The 23,213-nt window shown below is 37.3% G+C and overlaps 1 protein-coding gene across 1 annotated transcript; it reads left to right on the top strand.

The window, feature by feature from the left end:
• Positions 1-17,412: 17,412 nt before the first annotated feature.
• LOC121406444 (neuromedin-B receptor-like) lies at positions 17,413-18,760 on the top strand. Its single transcript, XM_041597464.1, has one exon. It carries the CDS (start codon positions 17,449-17,451, stop codon positions 18,511-18,513), a length of 1,065 nt encoding a protein of 354 aa, XP_041453398.1. The 5' UTR covers positions 17,413-17,448; the 3' UTR covers positions 18,514-18,760.
• The last annotated feature ends 4,453 nt before the right edge of the window (positions 18,761-23,213 follow it).

Raw genomic sequence — 23,213 nt, 5'->3', positions numbered from 1 at the left:
AAATGAATTTGGAGTGAAAAATTGGCGCCAAGTGGCTTATTGCAAGGGTGGGTATCTTATTTTATTATCATTATTATTATAATTATTATCATTATTATTCTTAGTTGAACTTTTCTTTCTTTTCCTCAAATTGTCAATGCTTTAAATGATTGAAAATCCACTATTTTACGTGCAAATTCGCAATGTTTGACAAAATACCTTATATTCAGCTTTCTTATAAATATTTGTATTTATTTATTTATTATTATTAAACACACCCTTTCGTCCAAACCGGGGGGGGGGGGGGGCTTTGGACGAATCTTCGCGTTTGCGTTGACGCACCCTAACGCGACAGCACCCACCCTTTCGACATTAGCCATTTCAAAAGTGTATATTTTATTGGGGGACGCACTGTATATGTATGTATTGGGTTCAAAACCCAACTTCACCCGACAAAGGAAATTATAATTTGTATGTTGTCGAAAATCTGTCTATCTGACGGTCAATTGGATTAGGGTCGCCAAGCCACTAACCCGTCTCTGTGGTCTAGTGGTTAAGTGGCACCGGCGTTCAAAGCTGGGGGACCGGGTTCGATTCCCGGCAGAGATATTTTTTCGGCATCACCATATCAATTTGTTGTGTACAAAAAACGCTCCTTTTATAAGGCATAGAAATGGGACGTTTAACGCACAGTCACTAATACGCGCCGCTGTCTTCGCATCGTGCAGGCAGTCTACGTGTATAGTGGCGGGCTGCTACATTGCGGTGCAGGGGTGTTCAACTTACATATCGTGAGCGCACTCAGCTGCGTGTTTTCACTTCTTCTCCTTTCTCTCCTTTTCTTGTCATTTTTCCTCGCATTACTTGTTTTCAAATTGTACTCGTTTTTAAATTTCCCTCTCACTTTCCTTGTTTTCTCACTCCTTCAGTTTTGTAACTCTTCTTGATCACTTGCATTCATTGGCACACCCCCGGTCAAAAATGGTACGGTCCTATCCAACATACACTCAAGTCGTCGCTGTACGAATAATGAAAACGTGCAAAATTCTTCACGCGCTGCGTTGCCTAGCTATGCGTGTGTATACTGTGTACACACAATGCCATCGGCTGAACCCGCCAAACTATAGTGACCAATTATTGCAAAAGCTTTTGCAAATGTGAAAAGTGACAGAGGTTTTTTTTATCCAATCAAAATCATTCTTAGGTATTCGCAATCTACATCATTTTCTGCAAAATGTCTTTTTTGATAGGGTCTATTGTGACGTATATATTTTTTACAACAATGTGAAGTCGCACCAAACGTTTCGTTTCCCGCACTTGCCCATTGGCTCATGTACAAATGGATTTCCAAAATCATCAAGAAAGGTTCAAAAAACCTCAAAAGTGACAGAACTTAATTTGACTAAAATTGAATGAAAATCATATCATGTTTAAGGTGAGAATCTGCTCTATTCTATTCTGTTTTGATAGATCACCTTGTTGACGCGTTTGGGAGATATCCCTCAAAAACGGCGTATTTTCTGATTCTCCATAGGGAAATTATTTAACACGCTACGCACTGCAAATAAGGAGCGCAAACAAATTGATATGAATTTTTCCAAAGGGTAGATAGCTCTGGGGAACCTTGATTTAAGCTACGCCTACCATTGTTCTCTTCATCCATTTCTTTAAACAATATGTATATATATATATATATATATATATATATAATGAGATGAGGCGAGGCCAACTCAACAGATGATGCAGGACACCATTATTAGCTTTAGCTTTCGTCTTTTTAAAAAGACTTCGTCAGAAGCATCTGAAAAATATAAGAAGATGCAACATCCAAGTTTGACTTGCATATCAATGAATTATCACCAAGTTGAATATATTCCATAATCTCATTAGATAGAAAAATGAATGAACAAATTAATTAATTAATGAAAAATAAATAATTAATTCGATTAAAATGATAATGATATAAATGAAGAAGACATACCTGTAATTAGAGACTATTGTGATAGTTAAGTAGGACCGTATCCTATCCCGTTCTTAGGGAAAGTGGCAAAAATTGCAAAGGAAAACATTGGTTGCTAGGTGGTGAAAGTGCAAAGCGCATTGGTAATGCGCATATAATCTATGTCACAATGAATATGAATATACATGAAATATATATCGTAAGCTGAAGGATTATGATGAAAACATTGTTTCTTACAAGCATAGTAAATAAATCTCTATGAAACGATATAAAATTTGAAATAAAATTAAGTAAAGATTATAGATAAAATTGTTGATAATTCGCGTTATGACCAAAAGTCTCACTTCTCAAGCTTGGGTCATCTAGAAAGCACCTAACAAATACATAACAAGTATAAAAAAAATCATTAAATCATTTAATTAGTGACACTGATGTAATAAATGTGACACACGATTGAGGTTAAACAGAAAATATCGATTCTACATTGATGCCGTTCGGTACAAGTGTCTTTAAGTTTCAGAATCCAATATGACTCTCGTTTGAGTATGATTGATTCATGTTGTTTTCTGATAAGTTCTATTCCTACGATTTGAATGTCATCTGTGGAATGATTATCAGAACTGAAGTCGGTAGCAATTGGGATTTCATTGCGTCTACTCGTGTGATATTTCTTAATGTCTGATCATGCGTTGCACATTCTTGTGTACAGTGTATTAGTTGTCTTCCCGACATACTCCCGACCTTTCGTTTGAGGACGCGCACGATTATTTACGACGGTAGTTGATTTTGGAAGAGACGTTTTGGGCCGTAATGGTCGTAAAGCTCTGTCGTGCAATGCAAATTGTGTGACAGATTTTTTTTTTTCGTTTCGCTTCTGCAACAGAAACATTCGATATACGTTTCGTGTGCAAAATTTTGGTTGCTACTATGCTAACAGCGATATATCCGATTGAGGACGACTTTCCAAAGCCACATTTGACTCCTCCTAGAGCTCGAGAGGCCGCCCGGGGGGCCCACTTCCATTGATTAGTGGATACCAGGAGCGCGACCACGCGTAAAAGGGGACAGAGTGGGCAAGTACGTTACGTATAGGCCTATGTAACGTTTAAACGATGTTTAAAATGCTGAAAAAGGGATATCCAATACTTTTAGGGTTTCACAAGCCAAATACTTGTTAAGAGATGCATTCTCATTATCTGGAAAAGGAATTGCTTCCCTTGTTTAGGATACTTTTCGAAGCCCCATGGTCGTGCCTGATATCCACTCATCAATGGAAGTGGTCCCCCCGGAATTTGAATCTAATCCCCCATTTCTGGGGAAAGTAAACCATAATGCCCATTTATACATCGTGTGCTAGAGGCATATCGTTTGTGTAGGAATAGAACAAAAGAAACCCGTAAGTTCACGTATTGCATAATGTTGTGTACAGAAATGGTTTCGGCTAGAGAGGTTGATCTGACCCATGAAATCAGTACCAGTGATCCACCAATAATTCACATTAAATGCAATATCGATTCGATTGACTGTAATGATCTATATCTAAGCCTTCATTCAGTAAGTTTTTCCTCACTCAATATGTACTCGATTTGTTTGAAAAAAAACACTTTATTATCCATGTCATAATCTATTTTAGGTCCTGCATTTTGAATATCTCCAGCCATCAGTCGTAATAAACATATTTCACAATTGACGTACGACCTGTTTACGACCGCCTGCAAAAGTTTTTTCTTGTTGTTGCACGATCGATCCCTTGGTGTCTTGCGAGCACTCGCAGTCGTTGTAGACGATCGCACGAACTCGAGCTTATCTTAACGAATATAATTTACATGCCAAATTTAAATCAGGTTATCGCCAATACTATGGTGTAGAAACGGCTCTTCTTAGGATAACAAACGATTTTTTTTTATATCATTAGACAGAGGTGAAGAAGTTATTCTTATATTACTACACTTTTCGTCAGCTTTTGACACCATTAAAAACGACATTCTCCTGAAACGTTTAGAGTATAGATTTGGGATACGTGATCTGGCTCTACAATGATTTCATTCATATCTTTTAGGTCGAAGCCATCGTGTCGTCATTGGAAGTGAGAAATCAACTTTCCACTCTTTAACTCAAAGTGTTCCTCACGGATCTGTACTTGGGCCAATCTTATTTACACTGTACACTTCCCCACTTGAGTCAATAATTGATAAGTTCAATATACAAAAATGTTTTATGCAGATGATACACAACTGTATATTACCATTAAAAAGTTTAAGGATTCTGACCCCACTGCTGAAATTACACAATGTATTCAAGGGATTAAAGAATGGTCACAGATCAATAGCATCAAACTAAACGGTGAAAAAACAGAGTTTTTACACATTTCCTCACGTTTTCGTGAAACAGAATCCATCCAGATATTAAAACTTGGTGGAATGGACATACGCGCAAGTACTTCTTGTAGAAATCTAGGAACTGTTTTTATAAAATTGCCCCGTCCTATTTACTCGATTTGTGGAGCGTTGTGGCCCAGTGGATAAGTCTTCTGAATTTGAAACAGAGGGTCGTGGGTTCGAATCCCAGCCATGGCGTAATTTCCTTCAGCCAGAAATTTATCCACACTGTGCTGCACTCGACCCAGGTGAGGTGAATGGGTACCCAGCAGGATTAATTCCTTGAATGCATGAGCGCTGAGAGGCAGCTCCAGCTAAAGCCGGGATAATAATGATAATAACAACGCGCCTCGGAATAGAATATTTCTAGATAGATGGCGCTATATAAATGCCTATTATTATTCTTAGTATTAGTATTATTATTATTGTTATTTAGTATCATATTACCAGCCATCTCAAAATCTTAGATCAAGCTCAAAAGCATTATTTGTTGTTCCCTCTGTCTTTACAAAGTCATATGGTGAGCGTGCTTTTACTCATGCCTCTGCTGTCCTCTGGAATGCTTTACCTAATTCAATGAGATATCAAAGTGATTCATGTACATTCAGGAGATCCCTCAAAACATAAATCTTTTCAATGCATAAAATACCAACTTTGAACTAATGATCTAATCTAAATATCTTGATTACTTTATTCTTACCTTTCACTTTTGCTTCTTTAAGCGCAAAGGGACATGCTATCCTATAGTCGATTTGACATTTTCCGAACCTAGAAATGTTCTTTCCGATAAAGTTTTTTTCTTGATCCATGTTCCTATGGGGTCCTAGAACAAATTCAGCTTGGTTGCCCAAAGTTGCCGTTTGGGCAATTTTGCTAATTTGCATAAATCCAAAATGGCCGCCAGATGCCATCCCGAAAACCTAACTTTCGAACCCCTGTCCACAAAATGATGAGTAATGACTCGTTTTAGGGGTTTAGAGATGTGTAGAACCGATTTCTGTAACAATTTTTGAAATATAAGGTCATCTTCAGGTCAAATCCAAGATGGCCGCCATATTCCATCTTGAAAAATTGGCTTTTGTTCCCCTTGCCCCAGAATGACGGGAAATACCTCTATTTAGGGGTTTTGGGGTGTGCAGAATCCATTTCTGCTTTCTATTGTGCAATATAATGTCATCTTCAGGTCAAATCCAAGATGGCCGCCATATGACGCCATCTTGAAATATAAATTGTTGAACCCTTTGCCCCAGAATCATGAATAATAACTCTATTCATGAGTCATTTGGTATTTTGATTCAATTCATGCAGTTATTTTGCACAAAGGATAATCTTCAGATCAAATCCAAGAAAGCCGCCAACCGCCATCTTGAAAAATTACTGTCCGAGGCTTATGTCCGGGAGTTTTGATCCTTTTTTATTTATTTGCAACCATACTTTTACGGTGAAATGACTTTAAAATATCATTTGAATAAAAAGTGATTTCTCCGTAATTTTTTTTCAAAAAAATTAGTTCACTTATTAGCTTCCTTCCTTTATAATTATTATTATTGGACTTTTCCTCCTGACAAGAGCCATTGACTTGGTCAGCAGCAGTGCACTCTTTAGCCTCCTGCAGAAGGTAGGCTCCCCAAGACTGTTTCAAGGTCAGGATTTTTCTCATTCGTGGAATGTTTTACGGAAACGATGTCGCCCCTGCCTCTCAAGAATTGGGAATACAAGACCTAGTCATACATAACAGCTGCCTGTAATGTGCATGTAAGGGGTTTGGATAATCCATCAGCCTTTGGGACAGTCAGAAATCCTGATAGACTCAAGGCACCGACTGTCCTTCAGATATGTATATCAACAGCACACACTCGTCTGGTTGTGGTGAACTCCTCACCTTCCTTGGACCGACTATATGTCTCTTGCCCCCTTTCATAGGACAAGCAGATAAGCATCGCGATTGTAAAATCTGTCACAGTCATGGCCAAGCTCCTGCATGGAAATAAGTCCTGGAAAATGTACGCGGACCAAGAAAAGTGGCTAAACACCTTCCATGTCAGCTGCCTCGGACGTATCATGCACGTTAAATGGCAGGACAAAGTGAAAAATACAGAGGCCCTTCAGCGTACGTGCTGGCATCAAGAGCTTATTCTCGCTCCTTAGTCAAAGGCAACTCAGGTGGTTTGGGCATATTTGCCGCATGAAATCTTGGCAAATCCCTTCTTGGATTCGCCAAGGTAAGGTGAGCTGTGTGATTGGTCTCACCCCATCGGTAGATCACACCTCCGTTACAAAGACACCTGCAAACGTGACATAAAACTTGCCGGCATAGACACTAACACTTATGAAGGTGTAGATAATAGTCGCCATTCTATGGAGAGCTACTTAGTACAGGGGTCAAGACGTCAGAAAATAATCGGAATGCTAAATTGGCAGACCAAAGGCCTAGGAGGAAGGCTAGGACAGCATCTCTATATAAATGTGTCTCAGCGCCATCCTCCTTCATCTGTAAAAATTTGCTCTAGAGACTGCCACTCTAGAGTGGAGCTCTATAGTCACTCTCGAAAATGTAAGGCCTAGCGCTACACCATCGTCTTTTATGGCAAACTGATGCCTACCAATCATTGGACACATTGATTTAGAAAAAAATATTGATAAAACACTTTCAAATTCAAATAAAACCCTAAAAGCCTCTTCAGTACAAAGGTATGGATGGACCTAAAAAATAAAAATAGACTCGAAATGGATCATAGCCCAAACCTAAAGATGATTCATTCTAACTTGAGCAATTAATGTTGAAATCTGACATCTAAGATGTAACTTCACCTTGACCTTGAACTTGAGAATTAATAAAAGAAATGAGTATTCTTACTGAAATCCCTTTACATTACTTTTAACAAGTATAAGCCTCGGACTATAATTTTTCAAGATGGCGGTTGGCGGCCATCTTGGATTTGATCTGAAGATTATCCTTTGTGCAAAATAACTGCATGAATTGAATCAACATACCAAATGATTAATGAATAGAGTTATTATTCATGATTCTGGGGGGATAGGTTCAACAATCGATATTTCAAGATGGCGGCCATCTTGGATTTGACCTGAAGATGACCTTATATTGCAACAATGATTACAGAAATCGGTTCTACACATCTCTATACCCCTAAAACGAGTCATTACTCATCATTTTGTGGACAGTGGTTCAAAAGTTAGGTTTTCAAGATTGCATCTGGCGGCCATTTTGGATTTATGCAAATTAGCAAAATTGCCCAAACGGCAACTTTGGGCAACCAAGCTGAATTTGTTCTAGGACCCCATACGAACACGAATCAAGAAAAAAACTTCATCGGAAAGAACATTTCTAGGTTGGTGAACTGAGCCTATGAGACTGTCAAATCGACTACTATGTGTGATGCGCTATACACGAATTGAATATTATTATTATCATCATTGATGGCTTTGCTCACTGAATGAGGATTGTAATTACGTTTCTGGATATGTTCTTGCAGATCGACGATACTAGATTCACAGTTGGCTTCTTCGGAACAAATGCGCATTATTCGGATTGTCTGGCTATAGGGAATGCTTATGAAAACATGGTGTGGGTGAGATGAATCTAGAAGAAGATAATCATGGGTGTCCGTCGGTTTGGAGTAGAGAGAAGTTTGAAGAACGTTCTCTTTCATGTAAAGTAGAACATCAAGGAAGGAAACTTGAGAGTTAGACGTTTCAAACGTGAATTTGATTGTTGGATGGAATGAATTGGCAGCTTGAATAAATTAGTCAAGAGACTCCCTGTTTCCAGACCAGAGAAAATTAATATCATCAATGTATCTACACTAGGATGATCTGTAAGGCTGTTGTGGGACTGAGGAGAGGAGTTTCTCTTCTAAGTCTGCCATAAAGATATTGGCATAAGAGGGTGCAACTGGAGTGCACATGGCCGTTCCTTGGTTCTGAATGTAAAATTCCCCTGCAAACTGAAAGTTGTTCAACTTCAGAATTAGTTCAAAGTAATCGAACCATATCATAAGTAGTGGGATCTTTCGATCTCCGTTTTCAAGAGCTTTCTTACAGGCTTGGATACCATCTGCATGGGGAATGTTGGTATACAGGGATTTGACGTCGGCTGAGATCAAGAATATCCTATTAGGAATTGGGCCCTCTGAGTTTATCTTGGAGATATGTTTCAGAAAGTTTGTTGTGTCTAGTATGAAAAACTTAGTATATTGTACCAATGGACGCTATACTGTGTCGAGAAAGCGAGATATTCGAAAAGTAGGGCAACAACATCCGTAAACAATTGGTCTTCCTGGATTGCCCAATTTATGTATTTTGGGCAAAAAGTACATTTGTACTCTAAAAGATATCATATCATACCAAATCACTTCATCATTACAGATCAGAGCTAAGGATTTCACGCCAGACTTTATGTCAAAGCAGAGTTTATTTCCACCTGGAATATTTATCTTCTGTGGATTTATTTGCCCGCCATCAATGAACTGTTTGCAGTTATTTTGAGAGAGGAATTCTCAGTTCTCATCGAGATCATCAATCTGTTTTAACGAACGCTTTCAACCCATGGATTGTTGAAATTGACTGTTAATCATCATCAACATCATCTTCAAGGACATTTCAACTCATTACCGTGACTCTTGTTATTCATCGTGCTTCAACATCATTTTCATCATCGCCATCATTGGGAACTTAAGGAATTTTCGCCAGCCAACTTGGACTTTTATTTGGATACTACCTTTGGATTATCATCACAATCTCAAGAGACTTAAGATCAATATTTATTTATGTTTTCTTTATGATGGATTTATGTATAATCAATGTTTGCAAAGCCAACAAGCTCTTTTATTCACTTTCCAAATTTTCGATAGTCATCTATCTTCTTCTGGGAAGATTCGTGAATTATGACAAGTTTAAAGACAGCTGTTGTTTACTAAAGCGTGCGCGATCTCAGCGGGACTAGGGTAACTGCTGCTTATAGGTGAGCAAAATGCTGTTATGAATGTATATAGCGCGCTTTGGGTAAAAGATCATTAATGACGTAAGTTACGTAATAAAAAAAGAGAGTCAAAAGAAGCCTAAGCTTTCGATCCTAGCAGAATCTTCTTCGGAGGCAAAATGACAAACATATAAGGTGGAACAACCATAATATAGACCACAGACATACAACAGCAACACTGGAACAAGGAGACAAAATGGGCATTAGTAAGAAGAGATGACCAATCAGGTTAATGAAGGGGATGAAAGAAAAGGAGTAGGCAGACACTAAGGGAAGTTTGTGGAGTAAGGCCAAAGAAAGACCTCAAGCCAAGAGGGATTAAGATAATGAGGCAGGCAACATCAAACAGGATTCAATTCAATTTAATTCAATTCAATTCATTTTATTTCCACAATTCAATAAAAAATTACATCAAAATTGCACAAAGTGATTCAAAGAACAATGAATAATACAATACATAGACTTACTTGGTACAAAAGAAAAAAGATAAACAAAGTACGGAACATTAACAGAATATTAAAAAGTGGAGGGACAAACAAAGGCCTGGGGCCTATCAAAGGCTTGTCCCCAACATATAAAGATAACATATGACTAATCATAAACAAACTAGCAAATAAAAAACATGGAACAAAACAGTGATAGAGGGTATGAGGAAGATATGAAAAACAAGAGAATTAGTGAGAGGTGGGTCAAACAGGTAACAAAGAAAGGCATAATAAGCTTGCGCATAAGAGTGGGGAAAAAAAGGGAAAGAGAAGGGAACAACTGATAATGTGCAAAAGACACAAGTATGTATGATAGAGCATGAAACTAACTAAGAGAAGAAAGTAAATGATAAAATAAATCTGTAAAAGTATAAAAGTATATAAATATATTAAAAATGAAAAAAATAATATATATACAAATGGGGTAACTGATATTGTAATCCGCTGGGTGTGAGGGGAAAAAACAGAAGACTATATAGTAGAAAAAAAACTGTATATATGGAAGGGAAGCAAATTGCCTAAAAGGGTAAAAGCAAATAAAGAAACTGATGCTGTATGAGAGAGGGGGCGTATTGAGAAGAAGAAAAAAAAACTAAACATAGTAACCATGAAAATAAGCAAAATAAATAAGTGGTAAATCTAAGAGGTGAAGGGAGAGAAAATATATATACATATATATATATATATATATGTATATATATATATAAAATGAATGTTATATCGCCTGAATAAGGGAGGAAAAATAGGAGCTGAGCTTGTATGAGATATGGGAGGAAAGTGGAGGCAGAAACTTAAATGTAACTAATCTAAAAGAGCTGAGGGAAAAAAACATATGTGAATACAAATGGAAAGTGGATAGGAATGATTAATCAGTCGTTCCCCTCTTGGATGTTCAGGCCATGAGGTTGGATGGTGCGAAGTCGTCTCATCCAGAACTTCTCTCTGCTAGTACGGACTGAGTCAGGACGGGTACCTAAAGATTCGATGCCCTGTAGCATCATGTCAGTGATGGAGTGGTTGGGAAGGTTGAAATGGCGGCCAACTGGAGTGTCCAGCTTTGCTGTGTTGACGGTGGATCTGTGCCCGTAGAATCGTTTCTTGAGTGTGGTCTTGGTTTCCCCTACGTATTGTACCCTACAAACTCTGCAAGTGATGAGATATACAACATTAGTGGTAGTGCAAGTGATGTTGCCCTTGGTTCGGTAAGAAAGGCTGGTAGAGTTGCTGGTGAAGGTGCCATGCTGTATGGGAGAAGAATGGCTAGTGAGGGAGGGCAATTCAGCACGACAATGAGGTCCCTGAGATTCGGTGGGCGTCGGTATGCTAGAATGGGAGTATCGGGAACGGCCTGTTGGAGACAATCAGAAGTGTGTAAAATGTGGTGGTTATCAAACAGGATTTTGCGGAGAGGGGGTAGATTGGGATGGAAGGTGGTCACAAGTGGTATTTTGTCGGTAGTCTTCTTGTCAATTTTAGGTTTGAGAACTTCAGATCTAGGGAGAGAACGAACTTTGTTGGTTGCCAGTTGGACTGCCCTGGCCCCGTGGCCTCTGGCACAGAGATGTTTCTGCAAATTCCTGGTATGGAAGGAAAAATCAGGGTCCTCGGAGCAGATACGGCGAAGTCTGAGGGCTTGACTGTAAGCGATGCCGGTTTTGCAGTGACGGGGGTGGCAGCTGGATGAGTGGAGGTACTGGTGGGTATCTGTTGGTTTAGTGAACAGGGTAGTGGTGATACCGTTAGGCTTTTTCTGGACTGTGACATCAAGGAAGTGGGTTTCCTGTTGGGAGAATTCAGAAGTGAAAAAAAGGGAAAGGGAAGGGAACAACTGATAATGTGCAAAAGACACAAGTATGTATGATAGAGCATGAAACTAACTTTTTCCCCCACTCTTATGCACAAGCTTATTATGCCTTTCTTTGTTACCTGTTTGACCCACTTCTCACTAATTCTCTTGTTTTTCATATCTTCCTCATACCCTCTATCACTGTTTTGTTCCAGATCCTGTTTGATGTTGCCTGCCTCATTATCTTAATCCCTCTTGGCTTGAAGTCTTTCTTTGGTCTTACTCCACTAACTTCCCTTTGTGTCTGCCTACTCCACCTTTTCTTTCATCCCCTTCATTAACCTGATTGGTCATCTCTTCTCACTAATGCCACTTTTGTCTCCTTGTTCCATTGTTGCTGTTGTATGTCTGTGGTCTATATTATGGTTATTCCACCTTATATGTTTGTCATTTTGCCTCCGAAGAAGATTCTGCCAGGATCGAAAGCTTAGGCCCCTTTTGACTCTCTTATTTACTCCATTGGCTCTTTTTTTTAGATAAGCAGTTTACAGCAGCTTCTTTTTGCCATTAATAACAAAAGAGTATAACAATAAAAATATTTCGTAATAATAAGAGTGTCTAGCTGAGATCGTGCACACTGTACAGTGCACAGTGAGATCATAATAAACATGATAGCTGAATTAAAAAAATTAAGGCAACGAGGAGAAAGATATGATTATCTATAGAATGTGGATGCGTTGAGCCAGGACAGATCTTTGTTTAGGCCGCTTTCAAACGTGTGGCTTTTAACGATATGTCTCAGCTCAGACCATTTCCGTTCCTCTGCCGATCTGTATCCTCAGCCGAAGATGCAGACTTTGATATCTTAGGGTGATTAAATCATACCCGCTTCTCTCTCTCCCTCTTTTTATCTCTCTCTTTCTTTTTAATCTTTTATTGGACTTCCGCCGTTATTTTGTTAGAATTTATATACATGGATGGAACTCAGAAATTAATGCATTTATTGTCTTGTCAAAATATTTATCTGAATGTTTTTCATGTTGAATGTATACATAGTATCTGTTTTTTTGTGTTATATAAGACATTCAAGTCCCTTTATATTTTCAAATCATGGTTATTTTTTTTTTCGTCTATTTTCATCATTTCATTCTCCTGAACCTCATTCGCCATTTCCTCGTTTTCTTTTTATGTCTCTTTTTCTATATGTCTCTTTTTCTATATGTCTCTTTCTCTTGCTGCTTGCTTATTACTTTCTTTCTTTTACCTATGTCATAAGATGTATCTTGAAATTAGACTAAAAATTTGATACAATACTGTAATTATGTTTTGTGTATTTGCTTTGTTATATTGTAATCCATTAATGCTGTAATTTGACGACTTCAGCAAATGCTGCTGATTTATATTAATGTATTTTTTATGCATAAAGGAAAAACAGTAATTCAAGAAAAAGAAGTGTGATGATAATGATGTTATTGTCATCAATAATAATAACAATAATAACAACAATAACAGCTATTGATACTAAGATTGATAGATGTTAGTACAAATGACCAAGGTCTCAGTTTGTTTTTACTTGGAGCTAACACAAGTGAATGATTTCAGGGTTCGTATGGCTAGGAATCTTTATAAAGTATAGACGTAATCACATTATTTGCTAATGCTTTGTTCGAAGTACCGAAGTTGTCAAAAGCAAGGAAGCATAATTGCCCTACCAAGCAAGTACAAAAACATAAAATGTGTAGATGTAGCTCGATACCCGTAATACATCATATTTTACTGTAACAAGTTTTTATAATTTTGATTCACTCATTCTTTTCAAAATTCGTTAGAAAATTCTTCTTCGTTTTATATTGAAGAATATATAGTTACAAAGTTCAGCTTAAAGCAAAATCCGCACATTTCTTTAGAACTCACTCTTTTGGAACTGTTAATATTAACATGCTGGCATGTGCTTAAAAAGTGAACTATAAACCATTGGTTGTTGTTTTCATCTTCATTTTGGTTCTCAGAAAATATGTTATAAGTAAATCATTTCGTTTAATTGTTTATATTTGTACACAGTAAAAAAAAAAACAGGTTGTTTAAACTGTTTTGTAATTGTTTAAATGTTTTAAACAACTTGTTTGAAAAGTTTAAGAAGTTGTTTAAAAAGTCTAAAAATTTGTTTAAAAAGTTTAAACATTTGTTTAAATAGTTAAAACAGGATTTGTTAAAGTGACGGGCTTAAACAACGTGCTCAAAACAGCGTATGAACAGGGTAGGCTCTTTTATTATCATTATAATTTTTGCATTCACAGTTGAATTATTAGACTTTTTAAAATAAATCCCCGATTTAAAGGGATACTAGCATTCCAGTATGATTCATCTCATCTCTTTTAATACGGCAGATGTTTAATAGTAATTCAACACGTTGACCGTGGTGAAATTGTCTTTAGCTTGGTGATGAAAATTCGACGTTGATATCCGGCTTACATCCGGGCTATAGTATAAATATCTCTCGGCTATCTCTTGTGTATGACGATCGATACACGCAATCGCGCAATCGTGTGTTGAAGTTCATCGTTATATTTCAAGAATATGAAAACAGCTGGAAAGTGGGCAGCTTTTTTTATTCTAACACAATATAATATAGGAGGGGTGGATCCAATGCGAAGAAGGGCTATCTACACCCCCCCCCTTCATGGGCTGCTCGAACAGACAGTTTTTAGCGTCATTACAAAAAAAACGACTAGCTTAGTTAAGCAATCCAACCAATAAATCATTTATACTCAGCTCCTACACAGTCGAGCACTATTAGATATTGCATTATATTACTACTTACTTACTTACCTATATATATATATATATATATATATATATATATATATATATATATATATATATATATATATATATATTTGAGATCAGTAGTATGGAGAAGGCCAAAGCAAGGTCAATACCCGTCTTCATCAAGTTTTCGGGCACATGCCCTTCATCAGGATCTAAACCAATATATAAGATACAAAATATAGGCCTACTAATAACAATGGTAAATACAGTGCAATGTAATATATAACGGAGATAAGTAATTATAGTCCATAAAAAATAATCAATTATACATGCAAGGTAAATGGTAAATCAATATGTAACGAAGTATAGAATATATAGTTACCGTAGGGTACGTAAGTATAGTGTTGTTGGCAGTAAAGTTAAGTGCGAAGTGAGGTCAGGTGTGGGGGTGAAATCATTAAAGAGTGACGGGGGTCGTTTATTGGTCGGCGTTTATACCACGTGGTCTTAATGTTTTGAGTTTGTGTATCCAATGAGATTCCCTTTTCATGATGGTGTCGTCTTTCTTGTTTTTGTCTCACCTGCGAAGCAAAGTGAGACTATAGGCGCCGCTTTTCCGACGGCGACGGCGACGGCGACGGCGGCGGCGGCGGCGGCGTCAACATCAAATCTTAACCTGAGGTTAAGTTTTTGAAATGACATCATAACTTAGAAAGTATATAGACCTAGTTAATAAAACTTGGCCATAAGGTTAATCAAGTATTACTGAACATCCTATCAGAGTTTCATGTCACATGACCAAGGTCAAAGGTCATTTAGGGTCAATGAACTTAGACCATGTTGGATGAATCAACATCGAAATCTTAACCTGAGGTTAAGTTTTTGAAATGTCATCATAACTTAGAAAATATATGGACCTAGTTCATGAAACTTGGACATAAGGTTAATCAAGTATCAATAAACATCCTGCATGAGTTTCACATCACATGACCAAGGTCAAAGGTCATTTAGGGTCAATGAACTTTGGACGAATTGGGGATATCTGTTGAATTCCCATCATAACTTTGAAAGTTTATGGATCTGATTCATGAAACTTGGACATAATAGTAATCAAGCACCACTGAACATTTTGTGCAAGTTTCAGGTCACATGATCAAGGTCAAAGGTCATTTAGGGTCAATGAACTTTGGCCGATTTGGGGATATCTGTTGAATTCCCATCATAACTTTGAAAGTTTATTGGTCTAGTTCGTTAAACTTGGACATTAGAGTAATCAAGTATCACTGAACATCCTGTGCGTGTTTCAGGTCACATGTCCAAGGTCAAAGGTCAATGAACTTTAGCCGAATTGGGTGTATCTGTTGAATTACCATCATAACTTTGAAAGTTTATGGATCTGATTCATGAAACTTGTACATAAGAGTAATCAAGTATCACTGAACATCCTGTTCCAGTTTCAGGTCACATGATCAAGGTCAAAGGTCATGTAAGGTCAATGAACTTTGGCCATGTTGGGGTTTTTTGTTGAATAACCATCATATCTCTGTAAGTTTATTGGTCTAGTTCATAAAAAGAGGACATAAGAGTAACCATGTATCACTGAACATCTTGTGCGAGTTAGAGTAGTATGCAAAGTCAGCACTGCTGCTAGATTGAACCGCATGATGCAGGTGAGACGGCCAGAGGCATTCCACTTGTTTACTATTTCGATGGCAGTGATGTTAATGTTGTGTACTGTATGTCCGGAAAGGTTGAAATGTATGTTGTATGGGAGGGTTTTGCTGTTGGGTTTGTTTTTGTTGAAATTGGTTACTTCTAATCTACTGTTATTTAATCGTGTGTACAGTGTTGTTTCACTCTTTCCAACGTATTGCATGCTGCATTTAGTGCATGTTAGGAGGTAGATGACCCATGAGGATTTGCAGTTTATGTGATCGCGTATGTTGAATTTTTGTCCAGTGACTGAACTTGTGAATGTCGTTGTTTCTTGGATATGATGGTGGAGTGAGCATTTGTTTGCTTTGCATTTGTAGAATCCTAGCTCTGGTGTTGACATGTCTGTGGTAAAGGTGCATGTCGTGTCACTGGTGTTATAATTATGTGTTTGATTGTTTCTGTTGTGATTTTCTGTTTCTGTTTGTGGAGATTTAGCGTTTACTAGTAAATCGGGTAGTGATCTACTTCGGCGGAAGGATGTCATCGGGGCTCTGTGAAAGATGGTTTGCAGTGTGTCACTTTGTTCGATGAGTGGATAATGTTTATGGATGATGGAGGGTATTGTCGATGTGCCTGGTGTGTATGTGACAGAGAAAGCTCCTGGCTGAAAGCCGGGAAAACATTGCTTAGTATAAAACTTTTTATGTATATGTATAAAAAGTTTCATTGCTATGTATAAAAAGTTTTATACATAGCAATGTTTTCCCGGCTTTCAGCCAGGAGCCCTGCATTTAGAGGAACGGGAGTTGAAATGGTTTTAATTATTCGGTTGTGTAGTTATTTTGATTATTGTGATATGTATCTTGAAAAAAAGCAATTCGAGCGCCAAAATAATACTGACTGGAAAGATTTTCAATTTATGCTAATCCCCCCCCTTCTTTTCTTCACATTTCTTGCCTCTTTTATTTTACTTTTCACTTTTTCCTACCTTTCTCTTCTTCTTCTTGTTCATCTCCTCTTCTTTTTTGTTTTCATCGCAGATAGAAGGGGCTGTGGCCTCTTTTGACCCATTGGATTCATTTACACAGAACTTTATCCAGTGCGAAAGGGTTATAGAAAAATTACAGGCCTCAGATTGACCATGCTCGGGACGAAATGAATGTCGTCATTACAATATCGTCGTTGCACTTATGATGATGTTCAATTGTTTATCTGTTGTATTTAAAAAGGTTAAGCTTTGAAGAATTCTTTCGATAATGTAGGAAGATTATGTGAATGCATCCATTTAACAAAAAAAAATAGAAGTCAGATTCACGAGTGTAAGATATATAAAAAATATTTTCTTTTGTTATATATATTTTTACAAGCTATTTTTTTTATCATTTCTCAAATAGGTGGAGAGGTCAACAGTTGATTCGAGTGATGTCATACTGGATATGACCGCAACCATGGCAACAAGTGAGATTGAAGGAAATTTAACGAATGATCTTAATGCGATGAAGTTCGACGTTAATGTCCCGATATCGTTTACCATCGTGATCGTTCTCTTAATGATCGTTGTCATCATTGGGGTTCTTGGTAACTTCATGGTTATCGTCATCGTGTTCAAAGATTCTGCAATGCGAACAACTCCCAATGCCATGGTAGCATCCCTAGCAGTTGCAGATCTTCTCGTTCTTCTAATGTCCGTGCCCTACAAAATCATTTTTCTCTTTACTCAGACTTGGCCTTTTGGACATATCTGGTGTAAGATTGTTCATCACCTAGCCATTTCTTGTGGGTTGGTGTCTGTTTATTCTCTTGTAGCCCTCAGCGCAGACAGATACCATGCTATTGTGCGTCCAACGAGTTACATCGGTACAAGGAGTGCCTGCAAGTTGTCTTGCCTCGTTGGATCTGTATGGGTTATTTCCATTGCTCTGGGAATCCCCAATTTTATCTATGCCCGCAAAATACCTACGCTGCATCCACAAATCAGTTTCTGCTTCATTGATATGGGTAAATACAAGGAAGCCTATACAATCACGTTTTGCATTCTGATGTTTGTATTTCCTCTCGTTCTTATCAGTATCTACTACTCTATGGTTTCATGGCGTCTCCTAAGGAGTGCATGGGCTATTCCAGGAGATGCCAATGAGAAGCGCCCTCAACTGCGCTCCAGAAGGCGCTTAGCCGTGGTTGTCCTCGCTATTGTCGTACTTTTTGCCATACTCTGGTTCCCGCACATCTGCATCCGACTCTTCTTGCAGTTCCATCCTGATCCTCATACTCTTCAAGGATTGGCTGACGCTAAACTCTTTTCTGAAGTTATCAAGTATCTCAACCCTTGTATCAACCCCTACATCCTCTGCTTCATAAGCTCAACCTACCGAAAGCATTTTCGTCGCACCTTTTGTTGGTTGTGTAGTAGGAAAAGGCGTTTTGATCGCGCGCGTTCTCTCACGCTTTCGTCCAAAGGGTCGTCGACTCGCACGAAATTTACGGAGTTTTTGCCTATGTAATAATGGTTTACCGGAAAGGAAGCGCCCAACTCGGATAAACATTAAATAAACTGAGTGAAACTTACTGTGACATACCAGAATTATAAAAGAAAATGGACGTGCATACTGAAGAAAGTAATTGAATATCTCAGATACACTGCACTTCAACAGAAGGGTTATTTACCGATTGAAGCAACTACAACCATAGCAAAATTATTTCAAAATACGGAACACACTTGCCCTGGTAATGTTCTAAAAAAATAAAAATAAAAATGTTTTATATTTTCAAGCTACAATACGTTAGTTATAAGGCGGCTCCTTAATACTAACGATGAAATCAGCGTAAATACACAGCCGCAGCAAGATTATTTAAGCTACATCATCAAAGAGTGTAGAAAACGTATACGAATGGGCTAACACTTAACATTAGAATGTAATCGAAAGGCTCTGGTCACCTTTTACGTAGTATAATCCGTTCTGATTTAAAAATTATTTCAAAACATACATTGTGAATAAATTTTATCGTAATCTTAATCTTGTACATAATGTGTTCATATTTGTAATGTACATTTACATAAGGCTGTATTAAGATGTGTTATTAATGAGACTATAATGTCGAATTGTGAATACTTACTTTAAAGATAGAATTACAAAAGTTTGCCATTTGTACTGATTCATTAATCACTCGAATTTCAACCCAGCTAGGATGATTCGCACATCTGACATGTACTCACTGATGGGGTAAGCCATGGAGGACGGGGAGGGGGGGGCGGTAAAATGATCAAGACGAGATGAAAGGGAACCTTATTATATGAAAAGGTTCGCCTTAGTCCTACAGTCAGTTGGCATGCTTATTTATCCAAGTGATATTCATGAATTAGAAGGTTTTTGCATATTTAATGAACTTGGTGAGGACGAAAAAGCATCGTTTTATTCGGCCATTGCTGCTCTAAATATCGTTTGAATATCATGTTTTTGGTATCTCAAAAGAAGAAAAATCATTCTTTCAGGTCATGTGTCTGGATCTTTGAAAAAAAATTGTAGTGTAGGTGAAAATGTTGATCTAAATATGATGCACAATATAATATTTTCATGCAACAAAAGTTTTTCCACTTAATTTCTGTTTGAGCCCAAACGATTTGATTATGATAAAGCTGAAGATACAGGTTTTATAAGAAGATGTATTTTAGAAGGGTCAGCATCCAGCTTTTCATAGGCCACGTACATTTAGCAGCTTAAAAGAAGAATACTGCGCTCTGATTTGTCATAGAGGCCACACACCCACTCAAATTCGACCAGTTTCCACATTAGGTCACTCCAAGGTCACATCCACCATAATCTCTTCAAATTGCCTGCGACTGATTTTTTATTTTTTTTAATAGGTTTTCCCATCCAATTTCATCAGATTTGCATTTAAATAAATGAGAGGACGTTCAAATTCTAAATATTTTATCAACCCCCTGCACACATGGTTCATTTTCATTTATTCAGTATTCAATTCCGTTCTATACCATTCCTTTGAATTTTGTAGAAATTTCATTTAGAGAGAAATTCGTTCAAATTAATGGCTCAAAGTTGCCATTTAATTTCACGACGACGAACTGATCGTTAAATTTCGCCTAAAATACCATTTTCAATTTTATTTATCGGAACACATATCTGCAATTTAAACGTCTAAATTAAGATAAAATGTTTCTGTCTTCAATTCAGATTACGTTATACAATAACTTTTTCCAAACTTTACCCTATCTTTCTATTTTTCTGATCTCCTCATTTAAAGTTATTTAATCCCATTATGTTTGATAAAGAGGTATTTCATGTAACACTTATACGAAATGGTTGTAAACGGTATTTGATGAGTGGGTTAAGGGGGCAGATTAAGGGTTTCCCAAAGGGAAGAGGCACAATTTGACGAGCAAAAAGAATAAGGTTATTTCGTCATCCAAAAAATAAATCAATTATTTGTGCCTCCCAAGGGGGAGGGGGACGAGCCGGCTGCCCCCCCCCCCGGATCTGCAGTGAGTGGGTGGATGACCTATGTCAATGGTAGGTATTTTTTCTTTGTCATCTTGTTCTTTTGTATTTTACATAATTGTATATTATATCGTTTCGGTGAAGGGGAGAGAAACATAGTATTCGTCACAGTCCATAGATATGAAAGTGGAACAAAAACGAGTTGTTGTTCCGATGATGGTTTTTCAGATGAATGATACATTTCAGTAAAAGGTTAAACATCCAATTATTTAAAAGAAGTATAATAAAAAAAAACACTGTCCATATCCTATAAGTGATTGCATATTAATGAATTTGAATTCCTAGACGTTCATAAGGAGGGTACCGGTGTGAATTTAAAAACACTACTTCAGCTTTTTTAATCTAATCGGTCTTTATACTTGCTTAAATGGGATAATCGTAAAATCGTGTGCCAATAGAATTAAATTGAATTAGGATTTGGTTATTTAAATGTTGATCTCATAGGCATTCAAATTAATTCCAAAATGAATTATTACATTATTAAATCGGTTGAAATTTTGACGAAATAGGACGGGAAAACCAATACATTATTCAGCCAGTCAGAACTCTGGATATTATGCTTCTCCGAATTTTCAGAAATCTCGTCTGGTGTCTTGATGGAAAAGCTGGCTGCTAACCCATCTAAAAGGTGCCACATGTCAACAGTGATATTGTAAGAAAGTACTGTTTTGAGAAGTAGTATTTCTGCCGAAAAACAAAAAGATTTGCAGAATTTGCTAAAGAGAACAGAGGGAGAAAATTCCGTCGAGGCATCTTTCAGGCCTGAAATTCACTTATTCATCAAAGTACTTTATTCAACAAAAACGTTGGAAATTAAACTATTACAAATTGACTGTTTTCTAGTTAGGTATCCGGATTAGAACTTTAATTTTCTTTGATTTACATTTTCGAGAAATAAAACGGGAACATGTGCAATTACACCTATCTACCAATACTACACCTACTACTACTACTACTACTTCTACACCTACTTCTACTACTACTGCTGCTGCTTGACTTCTTCTTTTTCTTCTTCTGCTTCTTCTTCTTATCATTCTTCTTCCTCTTCTGCTTCTACTACTTCTACTTCTATACTAATACTACTACTATACTACTACTACTACTACTATTACTACTACTAATATTATGCTATTACCGTTGCTATGCGTTTACGTGAACTTTATGTGGATCAGCTGATGCTAACACCAGTATTACTATTTTACATTTTTAAGCAGCATATAATTCTCCAAGGAGCAGGGCTAAACAAAGTATTATAGCATATGCCTCACTTACTCTTATTAATAATACTGTTAGGATGTGGAGCGTTATGGCCCAGTGGATTAATCTCCGGAATATGAAACAGATTTCCTTCAGCAAGGAATTCATCCACATTGTGCTGCACTCGACCCAGGTGAGGTAAATGGGTACCGGCAGGAAGAAATTCCTCAAAAAGCTTTGTGCATCTGAATAGCCTAGATTAGGCGGGGTAATAATAATAGCAGGGTCCATTGGGCATGCTGGGAGAAAAGTTTTCGGAACAGAAACAGAAACCCTGGGTAAATAAGCCCTTACTATTATCACTATTATTATAAGATTGATACTCTGATCTATATGCAACTATTACTACTAATTCTATTTCCACTACTACTGCTACTACTACTACTACTACTACTGCTACTACTAATGCTGTTGCTACTACTACTACTACCGCTGCTACTGCTGTTACCACTTTTTACTATACTGTTCTGCAATACCAGTATTACTGTTGCTGTTTTCTTTCCTTTTTCATATCAACAGCATTACTGCTACTAAGAATATTTACTTTCTTATACTAATACTAATACTTCTGCTACTTATTGTAACCACACTAAATTTTTCATTATCGCCAATGATCAGCATACGCCAAATTCATCTCATTTGTCAAGTCTATTAGTTTTATGTACGAGTGTAGCAACATGATTTTCTTTTTATTGGCTGAATTGCTGTGTGGCCTTTAAATGCAAACTCACTTTTCCTTAATATTCTTCGGCTTAATATTAATAAATGATAAACAAAGGTGTAAAATATTATCATTCTTCTCCTCCATTTGTTGTTCTTTCCTTCAGAAAATTAGGTATTTCACACAATGACATGTTTTGGGGGTTTTTTTTACCGCGTTGATATATAGACCAATGTAGAGACGGGTTATGATATATTTTATATATATATATATATTAGGGGTGTGATTTGTCGCAAATAACAAGATCTGAAAAAAGCTGAGGAGTGGTGAAAAAAAGTCTGAAATAGAACGAGCTCCCATTCTTTTTGGACAGAGGAAACCCCAAAAAAGCTGAAATTAAGCCAAAAAAATCTGAAATCAGATAAAAATCTGAGCTGTCACACCCCTGATATCCCTGATATATATATATGTGTGTGTGTGTGTGTGGGTGTGTGCGCGTGTGCAAGTGTGCGTTTGTGTTTGTGTGGGTGTGTGAGGGTGTGTGTGAAGTTATACCCTTTTTCGGCATCACCAATTTTTCCAAAAAGGGTAGATAGCTTTGGGGGAACCTTGATTTAAGCTACGCCTACCTTTATTCTCTTCATCCATTTCTGTCACACCATAGATCTAGTGCTTTTGGAGAGGTCGGACGTGTTTTAAAAGTGCTATGACATTTTGTGCAATTTTACCGTGTTTCCTGACATTTTGTGAAACGTTGCATCAGAAACTG

This window comes from Lytechinus variegatus, chromosome 1, assembly GCF_018143015.1.
Source record: "Lytechinus variegatus isolate NC3 chromosome 1, Lvar_3.0, whole genome shotgun sequence".
In the NCBI taxonomy this organism is placed as follows: Eukaryota; Metazoa; Echinodermata; class Echinoidea; order Temnopleuroida; family Toxopneustidae; genus Lytechinus; species Lytechinus variegatus.
This window is presented reverse-complemented; position numbering and strand designations above follow the sequence as displayed.